Source organism: Nyctereutes procyonoides, unplaced genomic scaffold (genome assembly GCF_905146905.1).
Source record: "Nyctereutes procyonoides isolate TBG_1078 unplaced genomic scaffold, NYPRO_anot_genome, whole genome shotgun sequence".
NCBI lineage: Eukaryota > Metazoa > Chordata > Mammalia > Carnivora > Canidae > Nyctereutes > Nyctereutes procyonoides.
Window position 1 is genome coordinate 53,485,655 of NW_026575146.1, and position 21,146 is coordinate 53,506,800.

General features: G+C 44.9%; 1 protein-coding gene across 2 annotated transcripts in view; it reads left to right on the plus strand.

The window, feature by feature from the left end:
* The window catches only part of TRPM3 (transient receptor potential cation channel subfamily M member 3), a 501,163-nt gene that overhangs the window by 470,700 nt on the left and 9,317 nt on the right, over positions 1-21,146 (plus strand). For both annotated transcript variants that reach the window (XM_055310391.1, XM_055310392.1), the window contains 3 exons: positions 11,992-12,142; positions 12,262-12,461; positions 14,397-14,529. In XM_055310391.1, the coding sequence (XP_055166366.1) occupies positions 11,992-12,142; positions 12,262-12,461; positions 14,397-14,529 (484 nt within the window). The remainder of the gene's footprint in view (positions 1-11,991; positions 12,143-12,261; positions 12,462-14,396; positions 14,530-21,146) is intronic.

Sequence of the window (21,146 nt, forward strand, 5' to 3'; positions counted from 1 at the left end):
CATTGAATGTATTATCCACATAGATGTTCTAAAGTAAGCGTGTTGGCCAAAAACATGCTCAAACTTACTCTCAAAAGTCTTTAAAAATTTTTTTTAAGATTTTATTTATTTGAGAGACCGGGAAGGAGTGGGAGGGTGAGGGAGTGTCTGAAGCAAAATGTACCAAGCGTAAAACCCTTGCAGGGCTCGATCCCACAACCTCAAGATCGTGACCTGAGCCGAACCCAAGAGTCAAACACTCAACCAACTGAGCTACCCAGGTGCCCTGCTCTCAAAAGTCTTTATACAGAATATTCTCTGTGGACATCACCATTTGGGAGCCACTGACCCAGCCAAAAGAATGAAACACAAGGAAAGTCTCCATGCAGATGTCTAGACATTCTGCTTTAACATGGCTGTCAACTCCCTCATCACGAGAAATGGAACAATGTGGTAACAAAAATAATGGACCATCGTAGGTTTGAATCCACGCTCTGAGGCCTCTTACTAGCTGCGTGCCATTGAACAAGTTACTTCCTATTTGTGCCTCAGTTTACTTATCTGTAAAATGGACATAATAGTACCTACCTGTTATGAACCAAATTATTTTCCCCCAGATCCATGTGTTGAATCCCTAACCCCCAGTGTGACTATGATGGGGTCTTTGAAAGGTAATTCAGATTTAGAGGGGGTGAGAGGGACTCTCATGATAAGATTAGTGCCCATTTAATAAGCTACAGTGGAAGGCTTGCTTCCTCTCTGCCATGTGAAGATACAGAGAGAAGATGGCTGTCTGTAAGCCAGAGAGAGGGCTCTCGCTGGAGAATCGATTCTTCTGGCACCTAAGTCTTAGACTTTGCAGCCTCTAGAATTGGGAGAAGTTAATGTCTGCTGTTTAAGCCACCGAATCTATGGCATTTTGTTAGGACAGTTTGAGCTCACTGTAAGACACTCCCTTATTTTTTTTTCTCCTATGTTTTATGAGCTGAAATTTCTAAAGCATGCAGAATAATTTCTGGGATATAGCAAGTGTTTTATTAATTGTCGAATGGAATTTTTAAAAGTAAATAAACACCTGAGAAATCATACAGTGTTTCTTGCAGGATTTTCACCCTGTTGTCTTAATGTTCAGCCTCCGTAACCTTAATACCTTTTTAAAAACGTATTTGTTATTATGGTAATCAAATGAGCTAGTATATTTGGGAGCATCTGGCATGGAATCTGACATAGAATCTCCAAGATGGTTGTAACTACAGTTCATTTGCTATATAATTGTAAGTCCTTGCTGTACCTGAGTTTGAAACTTGTTTCATTTAGACCCATATCAACCCTATTCTTTGAAAGGCCGGCCATAGATGAACATCTGCCTTATGCCTGTCCACGTTGGCCTGTCCTCTTGTGGCCCCCAAGGACCGATGATTGCTCTCATTCCACCAGACGTTGGTTTTATGTCGCCTTAAGTAGAATTGCATCTTGCGCTGGGGTTTGACTGTAGCTGGGTCAGACGTTAAATGCACACAGGAAGCTACTCCTCTGTATCTTGTTAGCTAACTTAGCAATCAAGTTGGACTTGACCCCACAACTCTCTTTTACTCCTCTCTCTCTCTCCTCTCTTCGTGGGGGTGGCCCAGGACCCTTCACTGGCTCACGCACATGTGTATGGTTCATCGCTGAGCATGCGGCACAGAGCCTGCACATTGATCATTCTCCTTTGATTAACTGGTGGTACGATATACGGAGAGAGAGGGAAAGAACATTCAGTTATAAACTCTTCAAGTTTGCAGCCCACGAGCTGGTCCACCAGAGAGCCCAGAAAACAGCCTTTGCTTCACAATTAGGCAAGGGATAGAGTGGGGAGAGCCCAACCGGCTCCTTTCCTATGCAGGACTCAGAAACTAGCCAATTTTATACTGCTTGTAACGTAATGTTCAGATTTTCCCGAACGTCTATTCAGACCAACTTGGCCACAGGAAATGCCACCACCGGGCGTTATTTAGAGTAGAACTGCATGAAGCGTAAACTTGTTAAAGAAATGGGATGGCTGTGGTTTAAAAACACACACACACAGCAAATATAGGTCAGCTGTCACGTCAGTAGTTTGTAGTGTGTGCAGTGACAGAGTATCTTCCAGCACTCTGATCAGGGTGGCCCACTCAGTTGTTCGCGTGTGAAAACAGCAGCCTCTCTGGGCAGCTGGGGAGCTGGGGGGGCGGGGGGTTCTGAGTACCGGGTCTGGGGAGAAAATGCAGTTGCTGTATAAACCATCTATTTTCACCTAAAAAAGCAGTGACCACCTTCCCGTGTTCGGGAAATGTGAACTCAGATCCATCCTTTCTCTTTATAAACTCTGTGAAAGTATGCACACAGCTTGTAAAGCCGTCGGCGCACGTTCTCAGACTCCCCGCTGGCTACAGCTCTGGGGTGGGAGTCCTGCGCCAGGAAAGGTTAGGACACGTAAGGAACCGAGGGGGGTTGCCTGGGCCTGCGTTTATCGTCCCTTGACGCAGCCGGTACAGTGGTTGGCACCAAGCAGAAACCCCTAGGGAGTTTCGCTGCCACCAGAAGAGGTGGGTTTGTGTTCTGATGCCGTCACTGAGAACCCCCCATCCCGTACCCCCACACACACACTGTGAGCCTTTCTTGTGTCTATAAAAGGTGATTCTGCTCAAGTCAGATTGGAGGTGAGCTGTCCCCGAGCGGGCCTGCTGTGTGGCCAGTGCAGGCAGGACAGCTAGCTGTCAGGCCGGTGGGATCACGAGATCGCTCACATGAGCCCGGGCGCCTGTTTTGGTGATCGGTCCTCCTTGGCAGGTGGGGGGGGGAGCGAAGGGGAGTCTGAGAGTCCCCGCTGCAGAAGGCACAGGACCAAAATTCAGGCGGCTTCAGCCCCCCCGCCTGGGGGCAGGGGTTTGGTCCCTATTTCATTTAAGGGCATGAGGGAGCTGCTGAGAAAAAACAGAAGCCACGGAGAGAGGACTTACTTAGTAGAACAAGAAACCGTCAGGCAGGAGCTAAATTGGGTGAAGGGGAATTACTGTCTCTTTAATAGAGCCAGGAAGGATCACAGTAAGTCGTAGCACCTTATCACTGTCTGACTGGGTCCCAGGAGGTCCTGCCCCGCACCCCACCTAACGTTCTCCCTCCACCCCCAGTGCTCCTTCCTCCTCTTCAGCTGCTGTCCTCTGCACTACTTCGCACACGAGAGCTTGCCCTTGGCTCACAGAATGCAGCAGGCACGCCACTACCCCAGGGCCTTTGCCCTGGCAGTGCCGGCTGCCTCGAGCACCCTGTCGCCAGAGAGGCTCTTGGCCAACACCCTCGTCTGCTCCCACCTCACCTCCTCAGTGTGGCTCCCCACCACCCACGTGCCCTCCTGCTCCTTCTTGCCCTCCCTTACTTTTTTCTTCCACACTCCTTATTACTTACGAGCACACCATTTAGTTGACTCATTTCTTTTCTTTTCTTTTTTTAAGATTTTATTTATTTATTCATGAGAGACACACACTGAGAGAGAGACAGTGAGAGACAGAGAGACAGAGACACAGGCAGAGGGAGAAGCAGGTTCCATGCAGGGAGCTCGACGCGAGACTCGATGCTGGGTCCCCAGGATCAGGCCCTGGGCTGAAGGTGACACTAAACTGCTGAGCCACCCGAGCTGCCAGTTGACTCATTTCTTATGCTACTGTTTATTTTCTGCCCACCCACCACCACCTCTCCTCCCTTTCCCGGTATTAGAAAGCCCTGTGCAAGGGCAGGTGTGTCTGGTGTGCTGGCACTGACATATCCCAAGCACTTAGAACAGGGAAGGGACTCGATAACCGCTTGAATGAGGGATGCTAGACACGTATCCTCAACAGTGGTAATATTATCTCTATGATTATGATGTCAGATGTGAGGATGTTGAGGCTTAGATACAGCAATTGATCTACTCAGTAGTACACAGATGGCAAAATATCGGCTCTAGAACTCAAACTGAACCCGCCCATGTTTAGTGCCTTGTGTACAGTCGTTTCTAAAAATGACTTAATAAGATGGATCCATTATAGGTAGATCCCTGAATAGGAAATGGACAGTAATGTGATTATTTAAAACATCCAGACCAAGAAAAACAGCAAAATGATTCTCCCATCCTGGCCCTCCCTGCGCTGCCCACCTTGCCTCTCCATCTGAGTTTCTTATTTTTAACAGGTTAATTCTTATAAGGTGAAGGTGTTTATCTTACCTGGTATGTGTAGTGTTGCCCCGGGAAGAGAGAAAAAAGTTGTTAATCCACCATATGCAGGTGTACTGCCACCCAGCCAGGTGTTAGAATCGTCATGATGCTTATATTCAGTGTACAGTTGGACTCGGACTCATGGCGTAGTAGCAAGTGATGGGAACTGGTGAGCCCGCTCACGGGAGCTTAGGTCTAAGCAGAACGTGGCCCACTATGATCTGGATTCTTTACTGTTTGAGGAGCATCACTCGAAGTGTGAAAAGCTCACATTTCAGCAGTACATGGCCCTAAAATAACAAGAGAGGGGGTGGGGCAAACAGAGCCTGGCAGTTAGGGACCCAGGGCCACCGGGAGGGAGTGTGCCGTCAGGCAGAGCCAGGAGCTTGAGCTGTGAGTCTGAATGGATGTCTTGCATTGACACTTACCAGGGGATTTGTAAATAATGTCAGTGGGAACTTGTGTTTGCTTATAAAAGGGCATTGCTGCATATTAGGGGCCACATTGATTGTTTCCCTTGATGTCATATAACTCCAGGGCACAATCCGATGGGCAACGGCAGGAGCCATGGATCATTTTGCAGAGCCAGTACAGCTTAGTGTCCATGATATACATTCACGCAGAGAGATGCACAGTCTGGCTCTCTGGACTGATCCTTCTCAGCACAGAAAGCCCTGATGGGAGGCTGCTGGTTCTTGTGACAAGACACTCCCTCTTGAAGAAGAGCCTGGCTCATCCCCCTTCAGACACCTTACAGGATAGATGTATGGTGTACAGGATAGATGTCTGAAAAATCCCCCAACCCCTTTTTAAACAAAAGCAAGAAACATATTCCCTAACATGTGGCATGACAGCCAGGGTGGTGTGGACCCACAGTTAAGGGATCTTTCCATGGTTAAGGCAGTGAGAATGGATCCAAGCTCCCCAGCCCTGTGATACAAGGGCCACCTGTTCCTGCCCCCCTGCTTCTGGGATGGGGTATTTTTGCCACAAGAGGAGCTGTGACAAGAACCTCACAGTCAAGAATTATAGTGGAGCTGGACAGGGGCACAAAGATCTGGGAGCGTGAATCATTTCTTTGACTTTTTCTTAGACTTCTTTTGTTGTTTGTGGTTTGAGGAAGAAAAAAAGCTCATCTGATCCTAGTTTGTTTAGGCAAATGTAAAAAGAATGAGGTGAGGCCTTAGTCAAATTGTAAGTTAAATGCTTTTTATTTCTGTCCTTCTAACCTTTCCCTGAGCCCCGTCCCTAACTGCCATGAATTCCCAATGCTCTGCATCATTGCCCCCTCTGATGAAACTACTAGCCTGAGACATTGATTCTCTCTAAGGTGTTAATGACTGTCCTCAACTAGAGAAAAATGGTAATTGCAAGAGAAACAAAACCCACTCAAACTAGCTTTAATAGAGAAATACTGGCTACAAGTGTGTAAGAGGAAACCTCGGAGACATTCAAAGACAGGAAACTAAGCATGATGTGAGCTGACTGGAAATGAAACTGGAAGTGGTTTGGAGAAGCCAGAATCTGTAGACATGACCGCTCTCATCTGCTTTTCTCGCCACTTCCCTCGGCCTCGATCAATCAGTCATCTCTCTGCCTCTCTCCTTCCTCCCCTCACTCTCCCCTCCTTCTCACAGATGGCTCGCTTTACTTTTACACAATCTAACGTGGTCTGACTCCACGTGATCTTTTAGTGAAGTTCCTGGCATCACCTCCCTAAGGTTCCAGCACCTCAATTTAAGTTCTAAAGACAGAGTCTGATTAGTCATTGGTCATTTGATGAATTTGCTCCTCCTTTAGCGATGATGGGAATGGTCCTAAACTGGGGTTACAGGGGGAGGTGGTGGTGAAGAACTTAGGGCTTTATCCACCTGAAAGGCAGGGTGCCTCTCCTGCCTGTGAGCAGTGCAAAGGAAGTTGAGTGTGTGTATCAGGTGTGTATCGACATTACCTGTTGACCATGGATATTGACATTGCCTATTGATAATTCTATAGGACAAATCATCCCAGAAGGCAGTGGCTTAAAGCTGCAAGCACGTATTGAGCTCAGGAGGATGTGGGTTGGCTGGATGGTTCTCTGGTTTTGGCCGGGTTCGGTCACATGCCAAGGGACTCAGCTGGCTGTCAGCTGATCCAGAGCAGCCTGAGCTGCAACAAAAGAAGTGAGTAGAATCAGAGGCCAATGTGTTTCATCCTCCAGCAGACTAGCTCTGATGTATTCCTTATGGTTATGACTGGGGTGGAAAAGTGGAAACAGAAACACTCAAGGGTTTATTCTGGGTTCTATATGGACCACATTTGCTAACATCTCATTGACCAAAGACACTCAAGTGGCCAAACTCAGAATCAAGGAGCAAAGAGATAGTTTCTACCTGTTTAGTGAGAGAAACTGTCAAATCATATAGCAAAGGAGCTTGGAGATGGAGGGTGGGGGAGGAGAGAAATTGAAACTATTAATGCAGTCAACCCAGTGTGTCATGGCAACGAACTCAAGGACATGTGCAACAGGCTACATCCTCTCCCAGCAAGACTTGCACAGAATCTTTCTAATACTAATTCCCGGTTCCAAATAATGAATTACCAAGGTTGGAATTTTGAAACCTTTCAAATAACAGCAAAAAAAGACAATTTTGTCTCTAGGTAAACTACACATATAGAATAGCAAGACCACAGAACCAAGATAACAGAGGGAATTGAACTTTCCCCCATAATGCATGTCCCACCCATACCCACAACTCACATACTATATACCTAGACTTGTGATATCCTGCTTTCTAATTCACTGGGTGAAAAAATGAGGCATTTTCAGTTCAGTAGTGCTTTTTAACTAGCTCAAAGTTGAACATGTGTGCAAATAGCAAGTAGACCAGAAGCCCTGAAGAGTTACATGCTTTTTTCACTGGTGCCCCCCATTCCCCCCATGGTGGCTGGGCTCCATGTCATGCAATGGGAGCTAATTATTTGATTGCTTTTGTGCCAGGAATGGAAATAATAAGGCCTCTACAAGTGACCTACAGTTAGCTCCAGGGATAGATGATCCAGTCTGAGAGTTATTCTGGTCTTTTGCTCCTCATCACAGTAATAAAATAACAGGGCTAGATGGGCTTGGAAATCATCTAGTCCAGCATTTTTCAGTGGTTAGTCACATAAACCATTCATTGTTTTGTAAAAATGGGTTCTACTCTTTAATGGTTTTAGAGAGATTGGCTTCTTTTTAAAATCTACGTTATTTTTAAAAATGTATTATCACAGCCACAAGTTGAAAAATCAGTATGATTTGATATAAATAGAAGATAAAAAAATAAACAGAATGACAATCGCATTATTATGAAATTCTGTCCAGTTGTTTGAGCCTTCAGCCTGCCCAATTTTCACTAACAAGGGAATTTAGCAAATATGAAGGAAGTGTTAAAGAAATATTATCCTCAAACTGATGTATTCTCTCTGATGGAGCCAGAGAGATCAAAAGGGATTTGAAAAGGTCATCAGTTTCTCACTGTTATTTAGTGCCCTGTTTCTGTATTCTAAAATCATCTTGGACTTCCTGAGTTGTCGTGTATGCACCGTGCTGTAGGGAATAGCAATGGTCCTGGTCCCTCCATTCATGGATGGAGAAACTGAAGCCTCTTCTCACTCCTTCCTGATGGTTACCTTTGTGCCACATCATTACTGCTTGGCCTCCAACCTAGCAGTTTGGTTAGGGGAAGGAAAAAGAAATAAGCCACAAAAGAAGTAGAAGGCAGTGCTGGCAGGTGGTGCTTTTGACTTTACAAAGTTAGACCTTCCCTGGTGTTCGATTATGCTTCCTCTTCCTGTCCTCCATTACTATAAGATATAGATGGTAGCCCTGTTGAGAGAATTAGAAAGTGCCCCACACTTCCATAAAGAGAACTTCTGTCTGGCTCCACCACCATTGAAGACATTTGTAGATCAGGAACCTTCTAGAAGGATGTAGCCATACAAAGGGAGGCATCTCCAGTTGTCTTGTCAAAAAAAAAAAAAAGCATTGTGTGAGAAAAGAGCAGAGCCATCTAAATCTAATTCACCTTTGGAGTAAGCCATGGGAGCTGCGCTAATGGAATTTTAAATCCTCTGGCAAACTGTATGGATTTTCAAAAGGAGGTGGAGAAATCCTCTTTGTCCTGTTATCTTCTCAAGATGGATTTTTAGTTGAAAATCCTTTCTTTAAAAAAAAATAGGATAAATGTAGTCATACACTCAACTAAGCTCTTTATTCCATTGCCTGTGATCTGGAATAAGCTTCTGAGACATTTCTTCAGACAGAAGGGGAAGAGACAATCTTGGGGAAATATCCTCCTTCATCATATTTTTAAGGATGATGCTGATTATATCAAACACTCCTTAGTGTTTCATTTTAAATTTCCATTACTCTTTGGGGAAAAGGTAGTGTGTACATTTAAAAAAAATGTTTCTTTTCCCCATATACTATAGGATGAAGTCAAAAGGGCATGCATCTTAATCTTTGCAACATGGGTGCCTACACCTGATACCTATAATGTGAATCAAATTTCTTTCTTCACACTCCAAATTTTAGTGTTCAGTACATTTGTCACCTCATCTGAACAACTCAGGCCATTATTCATGTTGGTGGAAACAAAAAAATTCAGATGTCTATCGGCTTGTGTCTGCATTTGTTCATATTACAGACTCCCCTCAACGCTTTCTTGGCCTTCTCTTTAGAGGCACACTGGAAACTTCGTAGCCAGGAAGGCTTGCATGGACCTCTTGAATCTGTTCTTTCTGTTTCTGAGATCCTGATAGGGAATCCTAAAGGTTTCTGAGCTTCAGTTCTTCATCTGTAAAATGAGGATAAGAATATCTGTTCATCAAAATATTGTCATGATTAAAATAAGGCAATATAAGTAAAGGTCGTAGCACACGGCCTTACTTTTAAGCATGCGATAGGTGGTCACTACTATTACTGTGTATTCTACACTGGAAAGACCACATGAGATAAATCAGAGGATGTGCAGGCTCTGGGGTCACAGAGAAGACAGGATTCAATTCTTCATTCATCACTGCATCTCCAATGCCAGTTCTACTATCACATAGCTAGAACTCAGCATTTTTTAGATGAATGTTTGAATGGTTCTGGCATTATCCCTTATTAGCTGTGTGATCTTGGGTAAGGCATTACACCCCTTGGCATGTGTTCTCCCAACCGAGATGCAGAGGGAATACATTTCTTATGGAGCTTCTGGGAAGCTTCAGTGTGTTGGCCAATGTGAAGTGCCCAGAGCGGAGGCTGGCACATGCTATGTTTTCCCCACATGTATACTCCCAGTCTCTACTATCCTTCGCTTTTGAGGATCCCAAATAAAGAACTGGGATCAGTATTTCCTGTTTCCTGGGAGATGGCAAGGGAAGATGGCAAGGGAGACTTTATTCAAGGGGGTGGGAGTGGGGGGCTACTACAATGAGCTTTGTGATAGAAGACAGAGATCAGACCCAACTCTGAATGCAGCAAGGGAAACTGGAAATTTATGGCCAGGAGCAGGGTATGGGTCAGATCACGAAGAGGAAACACCAGGGTAAGGGGAGTCTGGCCATCTTGGCTAAACAGGCTTCTTGGCAAGGGCTGGCCAAGGTGATCAAGACACCAGCTGGAGGAAGGTGGAGGATGAGAAAACAGATGAGATATCAATGGTGATGAAGTTATTAAGGGTGAGAATTCTGGCTAAACTGGCTTAGCAGGATTCTTGCTGAAACTGACAATGAAGAGACAAACATGGAAGCACAAAAGTCGAGGCCTAGCTAAAAAAGATCCCAGAAGAGCTGAATAGAGTTTAGCCAGGCAGAGTCTCAGTCAATACCTACCCCAGTCCTGGCTGGAACAGGCCAGAAAGTGAGCTGGGGTGGATTCCAGAAAGCTCTAGAAATCTAAGTGAACATTGAAAACTAAACAGGATTCATCCAGGTGGAGCATGGGAGTGGGAGCAAGGTTTCAGAGGGCCCTTCTGGAAGCAAAAGTAGCATGGCTGAAAATCAGGAAGTAAGAGAGAGCATGGCATTTCTAGGAACTGCAGGAGACTCGTTCCAATCTGTGCTCTGAAAGAGGGGTAGGAAGTGGCAGGGGATGGCACTCGGCCAGCCACCCTCAGAGTTTAGACTTCATCCTGAAGCAAGTAGGGGCCTCCATCACTGGGTTTTCCTTCCAGGGGAGTATATGATCAGGACCTTCCAGAGGACTCTGTTGGGTAGCTTAGTGCCACAACTGCTAGTGAAAACAATGCCAGCTGTTTGAACACACCTGACCCCAACACACTAGGGCCTCGGAGGCAGATCCAAAGGAAGCATCTTTTCTGATCATAAAAACAGGATCTTGATGTTCTGACATTATTAAAACCCTCTTAGGCTAAGAACATGCATTTTGGACTTGCGGACATGTCAAAAATCACATAATCTTGCCAGCTGATTTCTAGCTCAGTGGACTCTCTTGAATGGCACCTGAGAATTACCTGGAAAGTTTTAAAAGAAATGTCCTTGCCTAGGTCACCCTCAGAGATTCAGATTCAGTTGTGGGGGGGGGGGGTGGAATGGGGGAAGCTCCCTGTGCAGCCAAGGCTGAGGACTACTATGGAGTGCCCAGTGTAGCAATGTTAGCTCTTGAGAAGGGACTTCCCTTGTCAGATACTCCAGCCAAGATTCTGGGCCAACTTTGCAAACTTTCCCGGCAGATCTCCAAAAGCTACCTGTGGCAACTGCTGAGACCACTGCATGCCCACCCCCTTTGTAAAGACAGGCCTCTCCCTAATGCCAACATAAGGCAGCTGGAGAGGGAGAGGAACCTCACCTCTCTCTGGGCACCAGGAGGGCATGATCTCACTCCAGGGCCATGTTGTCTGTGAAGTCCTGAGGAGCTTTGTCAAGGATTTGCTTTTCCCCTGAATTTACCTGGAAACTCCAAGCAGGCCTCATTAGCACATTACTCACGCTCACCGAGTCCCACACATCGCCTTCCTCCTTCTCACCCCCACCTCCAGAACATTTTTTTTCCATTTGCCCATTTATTCAGTGCAGTTGGGTTTCGTGCCCTGTGCCCCAAAAAGCACATTTTTGGAATGGAAATGCTACTGGAAGAAAGCAGGTAACTAAGGGCCCCAGGGTCCCGGCTCATCACCTCTCATTGGCCTCCCAGCGAAATGCCATCCATCAGGAGCACTGAGCGACAAGCCCTCCCAATGTTTCCCAAAGCGCTGCCCTGCTTTATTCCTTCCTCACTGAGACAGCAGATCGTTAGCTCAGAGCCCCTGGGTTGTTTCCCGCAGCAATTAACTGCTGCCCTGGTGCTAATTCCAATCAATAGCCCCTCTGCCACTGCTCTTACGGCTATAGGCGGCAGCCTCCACAGCACATTTTGGAAGTAACTTGCTGGGGTGGTGAGACTCTGCACCCCCTCCACTCCGCAGGAAAGCCCTCCCCAGGCTCCCTGAGGATAGCAGGTGCCCTTCAGTGGGTGGGAGGGGGCAAGGGACAGGGTGAGGAGGCAGGGGTCCTACATCTCTCTTATGTCCAGTGACAACTTGGGAGACATGCAACACCAGCTCCCCTCTGATATCCCTTGGGATATTCACAAAGCTTTCTTTGTTCTATTTTGGCTTTTTTAGAGTTTTGTTTTGTTTTCTGTTTGTTTGGAGATGACTGTATTCTTCCTCCATCTAAAAAAGAAAAAAAAAACCCTCTCTCATTCATATCAGTTGGGTTTTGTTTTTTGTTTTTTGTTTTTTTTAATCACATAACCATAGTTTCTCACTTCTTGCCTGTGTTGCTTTCTTCAGCTCCCTGTGGACAGAATGAGACCCGAGAGGACGGCAAAATAATCCAGTTACCTCCCTGCAAGACGGGAGCCTGGATTGTACCGGCCATCATGGCTTGCTACCTTTTAGTGGCGAACATCCTGCTGGTCAACCTGCTCATCGCTGTCTTTAAGTGAGTGGGTCCTTCCTCCAGAGGACTTGGGGTGGAGTGGGAGGCCGGGGGAGGGCAGGCTCTGGTGCTTCCGAAAGGAGAGGAGTTTCTCGCTTGATTCTCTCTCATCTCTATTTCAGCAATACATTTTTTGAGGTAAAATCAATATCCAACCAAGTGTGGAAGTTTCAGAGGTATCAGCTTATCATGACTTTCCATGAAAGGCCGGTTCTGCCCCCGCCTCTGATCATCTTTAGCCATATGACCATGATATTCCAGCACCTATGTTGCCGATGGAGAAAACATGAGAGTGACCCAGATGAGCGGGACTACGGCCTGAGTAAGCTTTGGGTGACAGCCCTGGGCAGCCACAAAGCAGAAATTCCTACTACATCCTGCAGACAGTCATGTAGGACCATGTGCCCACCTGGCTTTTCTAGATTCCTGCAAATGGCTGACAGCTCTGAACACTCGGGAGGACATGGGAGGGCATGCTTATTTGGGAAACAGTGCTGAAAAGACACAAGAGGCTGAAATGGAGCATTTTTAGCCTCATATCTTTCTTACTGAATAAAACCAATCTTCCAGCAGAGCTGCTTTGGCACCTTTACAGGTTCTAAACTTCCTACTGTCCAGAAGTCCCACTGCAAAATAGACACATATTAATGTGCTCCCAACGCTCCATTATCTATAATGTAACCATCATTACCTGCATTGAGTTGGGCTGCAGGTGACTTAAGATTGATTTTCCATGGTCATTTCTTGAACCATCATTTTTTAAGGTCTTAAACATTCTCCAATCTTATGGGTTATGCCTGTATGACTTCATGAGGAAACCATCCCTGCTCTCTATTAGTCAAAGGAAAAGCAGAAAACACTCTACCATCCACCTTCTACCCAGTGTTTCTAAAAGGAGGTTCCACTGGCATTGAGGTGGAATGATTCCTCAATGTGTGGGATTGTCCCACACATTGCAGAAGATTTAGCACATCCGGCCTCCAGGCATTGAATACCAGTAGCTCCTGAATGTCCCTAAATGTCCCTTAGTACCCCACCCACAGTTAAGAACCACTGGGAAGCTAGCCCTGTACAGCAAGCTACTGTGGTTTCTCAAACCGTGTCAAATAGACCACGCATACTAAATCTACTGGACCAGAGCCTCTAGGGTTGTGACCCAGGAAGTGTCTCTTGTTGATCACTGGTGCTCTAAGGTTTAAACCAAAGCCATTTCCTCATCTGCTTCTCTAAATCTGAGACTTTCAACAACTTCTCTGACAAAGCGATGCCCGACTTCTTTCCAGACATTAAAATCAGAGTTGAAGAGGGCTGGGAATCCCAGAATTCACCATTTCCACTGGAAACAAAAATCTAGGCAAATAGAAAGCTTAGAGGGGAAAAAGGTTCAAATTTCTACTGGGCTCTTCGTAGCTGTTTCAGTTATGAATTACTCTACCTGATATTAACAGAAAGCCAGACTAATAATAACACAAATCAATAAAGTTTTATTTTTCTCACATCCCAAAAAGTGAAGAGATAAGAGCCCAGAGCTCAGCAATGGCTCTCTGAAGTCAGAGACCCCAAGTCCTGTTTTTAGGCTCCGCTATTCCGTTTTGCACTGTTTTATCTCGTGGTAGCAAAATAGCTGCCATCCTCCCAGTCGTCACATCCATGCTCAAGGCAGGAAGAGGAGGGGAGGTGAGAAAATGTAGAGAAAAATGGCTACATCTGAATAGTTTGTCAGGCAAGCAGAACCTCTTCCCATTACACCACCCCTTCCTGTAGCCAATTTTTTTCTTTTGAGCCAGCCTGGGTCTTGTGGTTGCTACCAACTTCAGAGGAGGCTGGAGATGTGTGGATGTGGCTTTCCAGCCTCAGTTGTGGGAAGACGGAAGGAGAGAATGGGGTTGCAGTGGGTTTTAGGAAGGCCAGAGAATAGTACATGTCTGCCACACTCCATATACCAGAAATTGAGCTTTTGAATAGCCTTCTTTTTTCTTTGATTTGGCTCCTTTCTCAGCCTTACAGTGGGCTTAACTCCAACCAGTCCCTGCAGTAAACCAGATACACTCAGGTGAATTTCAGGACTCCATAGTGAGTCTAATGCACAGAAGGACAATGACATAAGTTGCCTGATTGGGTTTGGATTTAGCCTGAGACTTAGTAAAGCACCTCAGCCCCTTTTCCTAACCTTGATAAATGACAAATTTCATTAGGCCCACAGATCAGATGCCATTGCTTATGCTTCCTGTTTTCATTCTCTCACTTTTTTCCACAGAACTGTTCATAACTGATGATGAGCTCAAGAAAGTACATGATTTCGAAGAGCAGTGCATAGAGGAATATTTCAGAGAAAAGGATGATCGATTCAACTCGTCCAATGATGAGAGGATACGGGTGACCTCAGAAAGGTATGTTCCATGGGCACATGCCTCTCACAGGGATTTTTTGCATTGTGACATGACTTAAAAATTGTTTTCATATGTACAGCCCCCCAAAACAGAGATCCCCTTGTGTTTATTTTTATTGTTCAAGTTTATGAGAGAACAGAACATTGTCTGAAGTGCCTACTTAGTACTACATACTTACAGATCCTGAACTTCTCCAGAAGGCAGTAACACCTATCTCCTGGACACTAGATTGTTGAGTCTAGGACAGGGCAGGGCTTGTTGACTCAGACCAAAAATTGGAATATTGGGATCCCTGGGTGGCGCAGCGGTTTAGCGCCTGCCTTTGGCCCAGGGCGCGATCCTGGAGACCCGGGATCGAATCCCATGTCGGGATCCCGGTGCATGGAGCCTCCTTCTCCCTCTGCCTGTGTCTCTGCCTCTCTCTCTCTCTCTCTCTCTGTGACTATCGTAAATAAATTTAAAAAATTTAAAAAATTGGAATATTCTGGCCCAGACACCAAGCAAGAGAGCTCCAACCCAATGCAAGGGTCTCCAGCAGGTTGACATTTCATGTAGATCACTGGGAATCTTTTTGGGAGGAGTAGAACAGTTCTGGTATTTGGCTTATATGGGTGTTTTGTGCCTTCTGAATCAACAGCAGTGAGACTTATGAATTTGTTACAATAATAAATGAGGGTTTTTTATCAGAATTATTTTTGTTTTATTCTTTTTGTAGAACAAGGTAAAAGCAAAGAATAGAAGCAGATCCTTTTACCCAGCAGTGATATATTTTTAGATCTCACTGGCCAAGCAGTTTTGTGGACCAGTAAGACTATAAGAAAAAAGAAATCCCAAAATACAAAGAAGAGAATCCTTGAAATTTAATAAATCTAGCCTAATGCAATTGAATTTACATTTTTCTTATTTCTCTCATTTTCCTGTAGACTAATAAAAACTTCATTCCGGGCTGGCACATTCAAAACCCAGCATTTGGGAAACACTGTGATAATGAACATGCAGACTATTACAAAGCATTGGTATAACTCTAAATTGTAAGCATTTGAGATATGAAGATAGCACTATTATAAATAGTGGGGAAAGGCATTTATTGATGGCTTCAGTTGTTATGATTCAGACTTGTAAGATATGAGTCAATGACCTCGAGTTTTCAAGAAATGACATTTTGTCTGCCTACCCACTCTGTACACTCTCTAGTGGTTCTGTAGAAATTATACAAGTGGCATTTTTCTGTCCCTGGCTCTCCATTTCTGTAAAGAACGCAGTCTAGATAAGTAGGTATATACACACATGCCATTGAGTGATTGTATCCATTGGTACGCAGCCAATATTAACAAAGTTTAAAACCATGCACAAATTTTATGCACATCTGTCATTGCACAATAGAGCATTCTATGATGATATGATGTGAGCAATTTTCTGGCAGAGGAGGGAGCTGCAAATCTAAAAATCTCTCTCATTCTGTGGCCTTGAAAAAGCTATTTATTAATGGACATATAACCATGTGGTTTCCAGAAAATTGTGCCATGTGGACACATTGCCTATTGCTCAAATATATTTCCAAAGCATATGTACAGGAGACTTTGAAATGCTTTTCAAACTCAAAAAGCTACACCTAGGAGCAAAGGTAGGGGGAAGGAGTATGGAGATTCACGGAAGCCTTGGCTTCTCTGGGGAACTAAAATGAGAGGTATAGACACCAGCACATGTGAACCTGTTGTGACCATGTCACCAATTCCTTGGAACTGAATGGAAACAGCACCTTCACCTGAGCCTCTGACCCCACACCTGCAAACACTTCCAGGAGACTCCTTCCCCAAGACCCTCTTCCTCTTGGGGTAGTTACAGAGCCCCACCCTCAAGGACCATGACTGAGGTGAGCAGTTCCCAGAAATCCAGGACAGATCATAGACACCCCCCTTCCTGTATCTTAGGCATTAGCTGGTTTTCTGGAGTAACAGAGGCTGGGAGGACCAGGACAACCTCATGACCAAGCCCAGGTGCCAAAAAAGTAAATCTAAACCCAGACCTCATCCTGCTTCTGTTGCTTCTGTCTGTGTTTGTTTGGAGTTTGATTTTTGTTGGTGGTGGTGGTGATACTGGTTTGTTTGGCATTTTCAAGTGTGTTTTTTTTATCCTATTCATTTTATCTCATTGTTGACTTGATGAGCATACCTGCTATGCCTTCAACGTAATTCACCAGATGCCCACCAGCACAGATCAGGTCAACCAAGACATTGGCTCCAACAATACCTCCCATGACAACACTGGCCCCTTGATTGATAACCAACCAGGTATCCCCATTTTGCCACTCAGCCCAGTGTGTCAACCTCCCTGCTAAAATCACAGAGTGCTCCATCACAAACGTTATGCATCTGCATTACTGTATTGGTCGAGATTGTCAAGACAAGATGAATATTGTGCCCACAAAGTCTCCTGTTAATGAAACTTATCTTTTTAAAGTACTCAAAAGGTACCATCTGCTTAACTACATACGACTGAGCTATTCTATAATGCTGTCTAGAATTTATGTCCACCTCACTTAATTCCTAGAATTCAGGACTTCTCGTATCAGGAAGACATTTTCCTATCTCCAGTCTCCTGGCATTTCTTTTTTATTTCCCCTTGGTTCGTTAAGGGTCACCTACATTTTCTGGCAATCACAGCTGGAAGTTCTTTTCTGGTTTCTCTAACCCATTTAAAGCAAGGTTTGCAAACTGGTGGCTCATGGGCAACAGCTGCCCACAGAGGCTTAGGCTTGCATCCATTCTGAATGCCTCTGGCCTGGGCGTGCCACAGAATCCTTGCTTCTGACCTCATACACGTCGCCTGCTTCATCTACTTTCTTCATCTACCCTGCCTGTAGGCATTGAGCTCTCCGACCCCTGGCTTACAGCTTCTAGATCATCCTCCCCATCATCCCACCTGTCAAGTTCCACTTGTCAGAAGAAGTTGCAGTTTGGATCTTCTTCTCTCCTGTAATGATTTAATCAAAGTAGGATACACATCATTTCTAGAGTCATTTATCTAATATTATCTTTCCTGAGCCAAAGAGCTTGTGCCCTTTTTGCTCTTCACCTAGATCCAAAAAAAGGAATAGTCATGTGATTATTAATAGTGTATTCAACCTCTAATTTTCATAACAAAGGAAGACAAGAATAACTTAGGATATATGAGACTCATAAGTAATCAAAAACCAGCATAAGCCAAAAAAGATGAGTTTCACCCACCTCCCAACCATATCTTTTCTCCAGTGCTGATCTTTGGTCTCTCCACTGATTGAGTTGAATTTAAATAGCTCTCCCGTTTCCTTCCCAGGATGATGAGAAGGATAACTGGCCCAAAGGGAAGGGTAGGTGACCCTAAGGGACTTAAAGAATTCACAAATTAGGTGTCAGTCTGTGGATAAACAAGAGTTTGCTTTATTTGTTCTGCATCATTGGCTTTCATTTGAAAACCTGTGTGAGCATACCCTTCCCCGCCCCCCCACAAGAGGCCCTGTGATTGGTTCATGTAATACGTGGTTGTTTTTGCCCTTCATCCTCTAGCCATCCTACTGCTAGCACTTCAGGGAGTCTTTTTTTAAAATTTCTTTATTTAAATTCAATTTCACTTACATATACTGTATTATTATTTTCAGAGGTAGAATTTAGTGACTCATCAGTTGCATATAACACCCAGTGTTCATTCCATCAAGTGCCCTCCTTAATGACCATCCCTTAGTTACTCCATCTCCCAACACTGCTCCCCTCAGCAGCCCTTGGTTTGTTCTCTATAGTTAAGAATCTCTTATCATTTGCCTCCCTCTCTGTTTTTGTCTTATTTTATTGGAGATTGAAAACAGGCATGGCCTGCCAACCCTTTTTTCTTTTTCTGCCTTTCCTTTGACCACATTGTGAGGTTATCAGAAAAGACAGGAAAATGAATTTGTAGAAAATAACAGTTCTTAAGAAATTGCATAGGGAAGCTGAAATTTTCTGTGTCATTAGAATCTTCTCATGAAAGCCCTTTTCTCCATCCGTTTGGCCATTAGAGGCTAGTTGTCTTCTTAGCTGAGCTTTTCACCAACCCTTTGAGTGCTCTCTGGTGGGATCCTGGCTGTCACTTTCTTGGGCGTCTGGGGTCAGGAGACATCTCACATCCTTCAGGACCCTATTATATCCTTATTGTGCTTGCCTCCCGAGTGAATAAGCCCTGCAAAGCCTGCAGATGTGAAAAAGGGAAAGAAAACTGAGGTGTTTTTCCCACAATGTATCTTCCTTTCAATGGTCTCTCTTTTTTTTTTTCTTACTTAGTAACTTCCTGTCTCTCTCTCCTTGAGGCTTCTTATTGGTTCATTAATTCTTATCATTCTCACCTCCTTTATCTCCTGAGTGCTTTGACCAGAGTCAGCAACTGGTGACTGCAATCGCGACCCATCGCTCTTGGCTTGTTCCTCAGGCCTCTTTATATGTGTGATGCAACACCCATTTATGATCGCTTTTCAAAAAAATTGTTTAAGATTAAGAGAGGCACTCTGTTTATGGAATAAGCATACATAAATTTTATTCCAGGCTCTTTTGTTCTTTTATAACTCCTATATTAAACCCTGCAGTTAGATCCATGACCTGAATAATCAAACACTCAGGTGGTTAAACACATCCAGAAGTCTGGGAGAAGATTGATGAAATAGTCTGTCCCCACCACCCCTCCAGTCTTAGGCTTCAAAACACTTCAGAGCCCACAGGAGAGCCCACTGAGGAGAGATTTGGTGAAAAAAAGCTCCCGGGTCCTGCTCTAGCTATCTTCCCCACCACCTCCAGCTATTCTATTCCCTGGGGCCATGCTTCTTTGTCTTTGTTCTTGAGGTTTCCCCTGGTGCCTCTTTGCTTTCCTTGAAAAACCCTTTTCCTTCTTGTACCACCTCTCTGTTCTTCCCATCCCACTGGGCTCCTTAGCTTCCGTGTCCTATTTGCTGTCCACAGCCAGCTCCTGACTCTTCCTCATGGTGCCCTAGCTCTGCCTCTCATCTGCTGCTTTTCTCTGCAGTGTTGGATCCTTGGGCTGAAGGCAGGTGGGGTGCGGGGAGGGAGCACCCCACAGTGTAGGCAGAGCTGCCTCACAGTGTGCAGACCGGTAATCACATGCAGTTATGCTAAAAGAGCATCTTTATCTCTTTGCACACCAACCTTGTATATACCAGGCTCCAGGAAAGGAAGGAGAGGGAGGCAGAAAACCATCCTGCCTTTTTTTAACTCTGCCAACACTAAAAAACTAGGAGGACCCAGTACCTAGTGTATCCAAAATGGAAAGTCTCATTCTACAGAAATGTGTCTCTCCTGCTCCTGACTGTAATGAGGACATGTTTAATCCACTTACCCAAAGCTTATTGCGTTGCAAAAAACAAAACTGCAGTACTTGCAAGACCACACTGCACAGGCTAGATGGTGACAAAGTGAATCGTGAGTCTCTAAGACACACAAACTTATTATTGTAAGTAGTTTGTAGTTTGTTTCTCAAGCTGTGTTTATAGCGCAAAATGAACTGAAACAGGGGAAGGTTGTATTTTCCTTCTGAATCAGCTGTGTTAGCTGAGTGAATAGCATTGGGTTTGCCAGATACAGAAACTGCTCAATTTACAAGTCTTTTAGGAATACTCCTGGGCACAGTGGTGGAATGTTCCTGGACCCTAGGAAGGGCCACATTGGTTCTGCAGCATGGGGAGTATGTCTCCAAGGCAGGGCTCCTGAGGGCAGTCCAGAACCTTGGGCTGGGTGAAGGGAACCTGATAGATAAAAAAGCAGAGTGGATGGAGTGAATTGGGGGTGCAGGGGAGCTGTTACTGAAAATGGCAGAAATGTGGCCTGAGGCCAGAGAATCACACACACACACACACACACACACACACACATGTACACACACACACACTGGCCAGAAGAGCGTTTTTTGGTTTTGTTTTTTAAAGCCTACAGGTCCTCAGAGAGGAAAACCACATGCCTCTTATATCTCCTTCTGACACTGAAATGTATATTCTTCTCTGATGGAAGTGTTGCTGTTATTTTTTTTTTACATTTTTTAAATTTAAATTTAATTTGAGGTGTTGCTATTATTAAACATACCACCACCACCCCCACCCCCACTGCCCCCATCACAACAGCTGGGGGGACCCAGCTCCAATTCCCACCATTGTGGTAAGATACATTCTGTACCTGCCAGCAGGTTTCTTTGAAGGGTCAGCAGACATGGGACTTAACTGTACACATTGGGAGTTTTGGAAAAGTATCTTTATCTTGGTCCTCTCCAGGAAAGTTGTGAATAGGTCTTATTTAGAGTCTTCAAAAGATTTGCCTTTGGGCATTTCAAAGTGAAAGCTGGAGGTCAGAGGCACCTGCGTGGCTCAGTCAGGTAAGTGTCTGCCTTCAGCTCAGGTCATGATCCTGGGGTCCTGGGATTGAGTCCTGCATCAGGTTCCCTGTTCAGTGGGGAATCTGCTTCTCCTTCTCCCTCTGCTGCTTCCCCTGCTCGTGCTCTCTCCCTCTCTCTCTGTCAAATAAATAAATAAAAATCTTAAAAGAAAAAAAAAAAAGAAAGTAAGTTAGTTGGAGGTCAAACCAAAGCTTGGCTCTGGTCTGTCCTTTCCC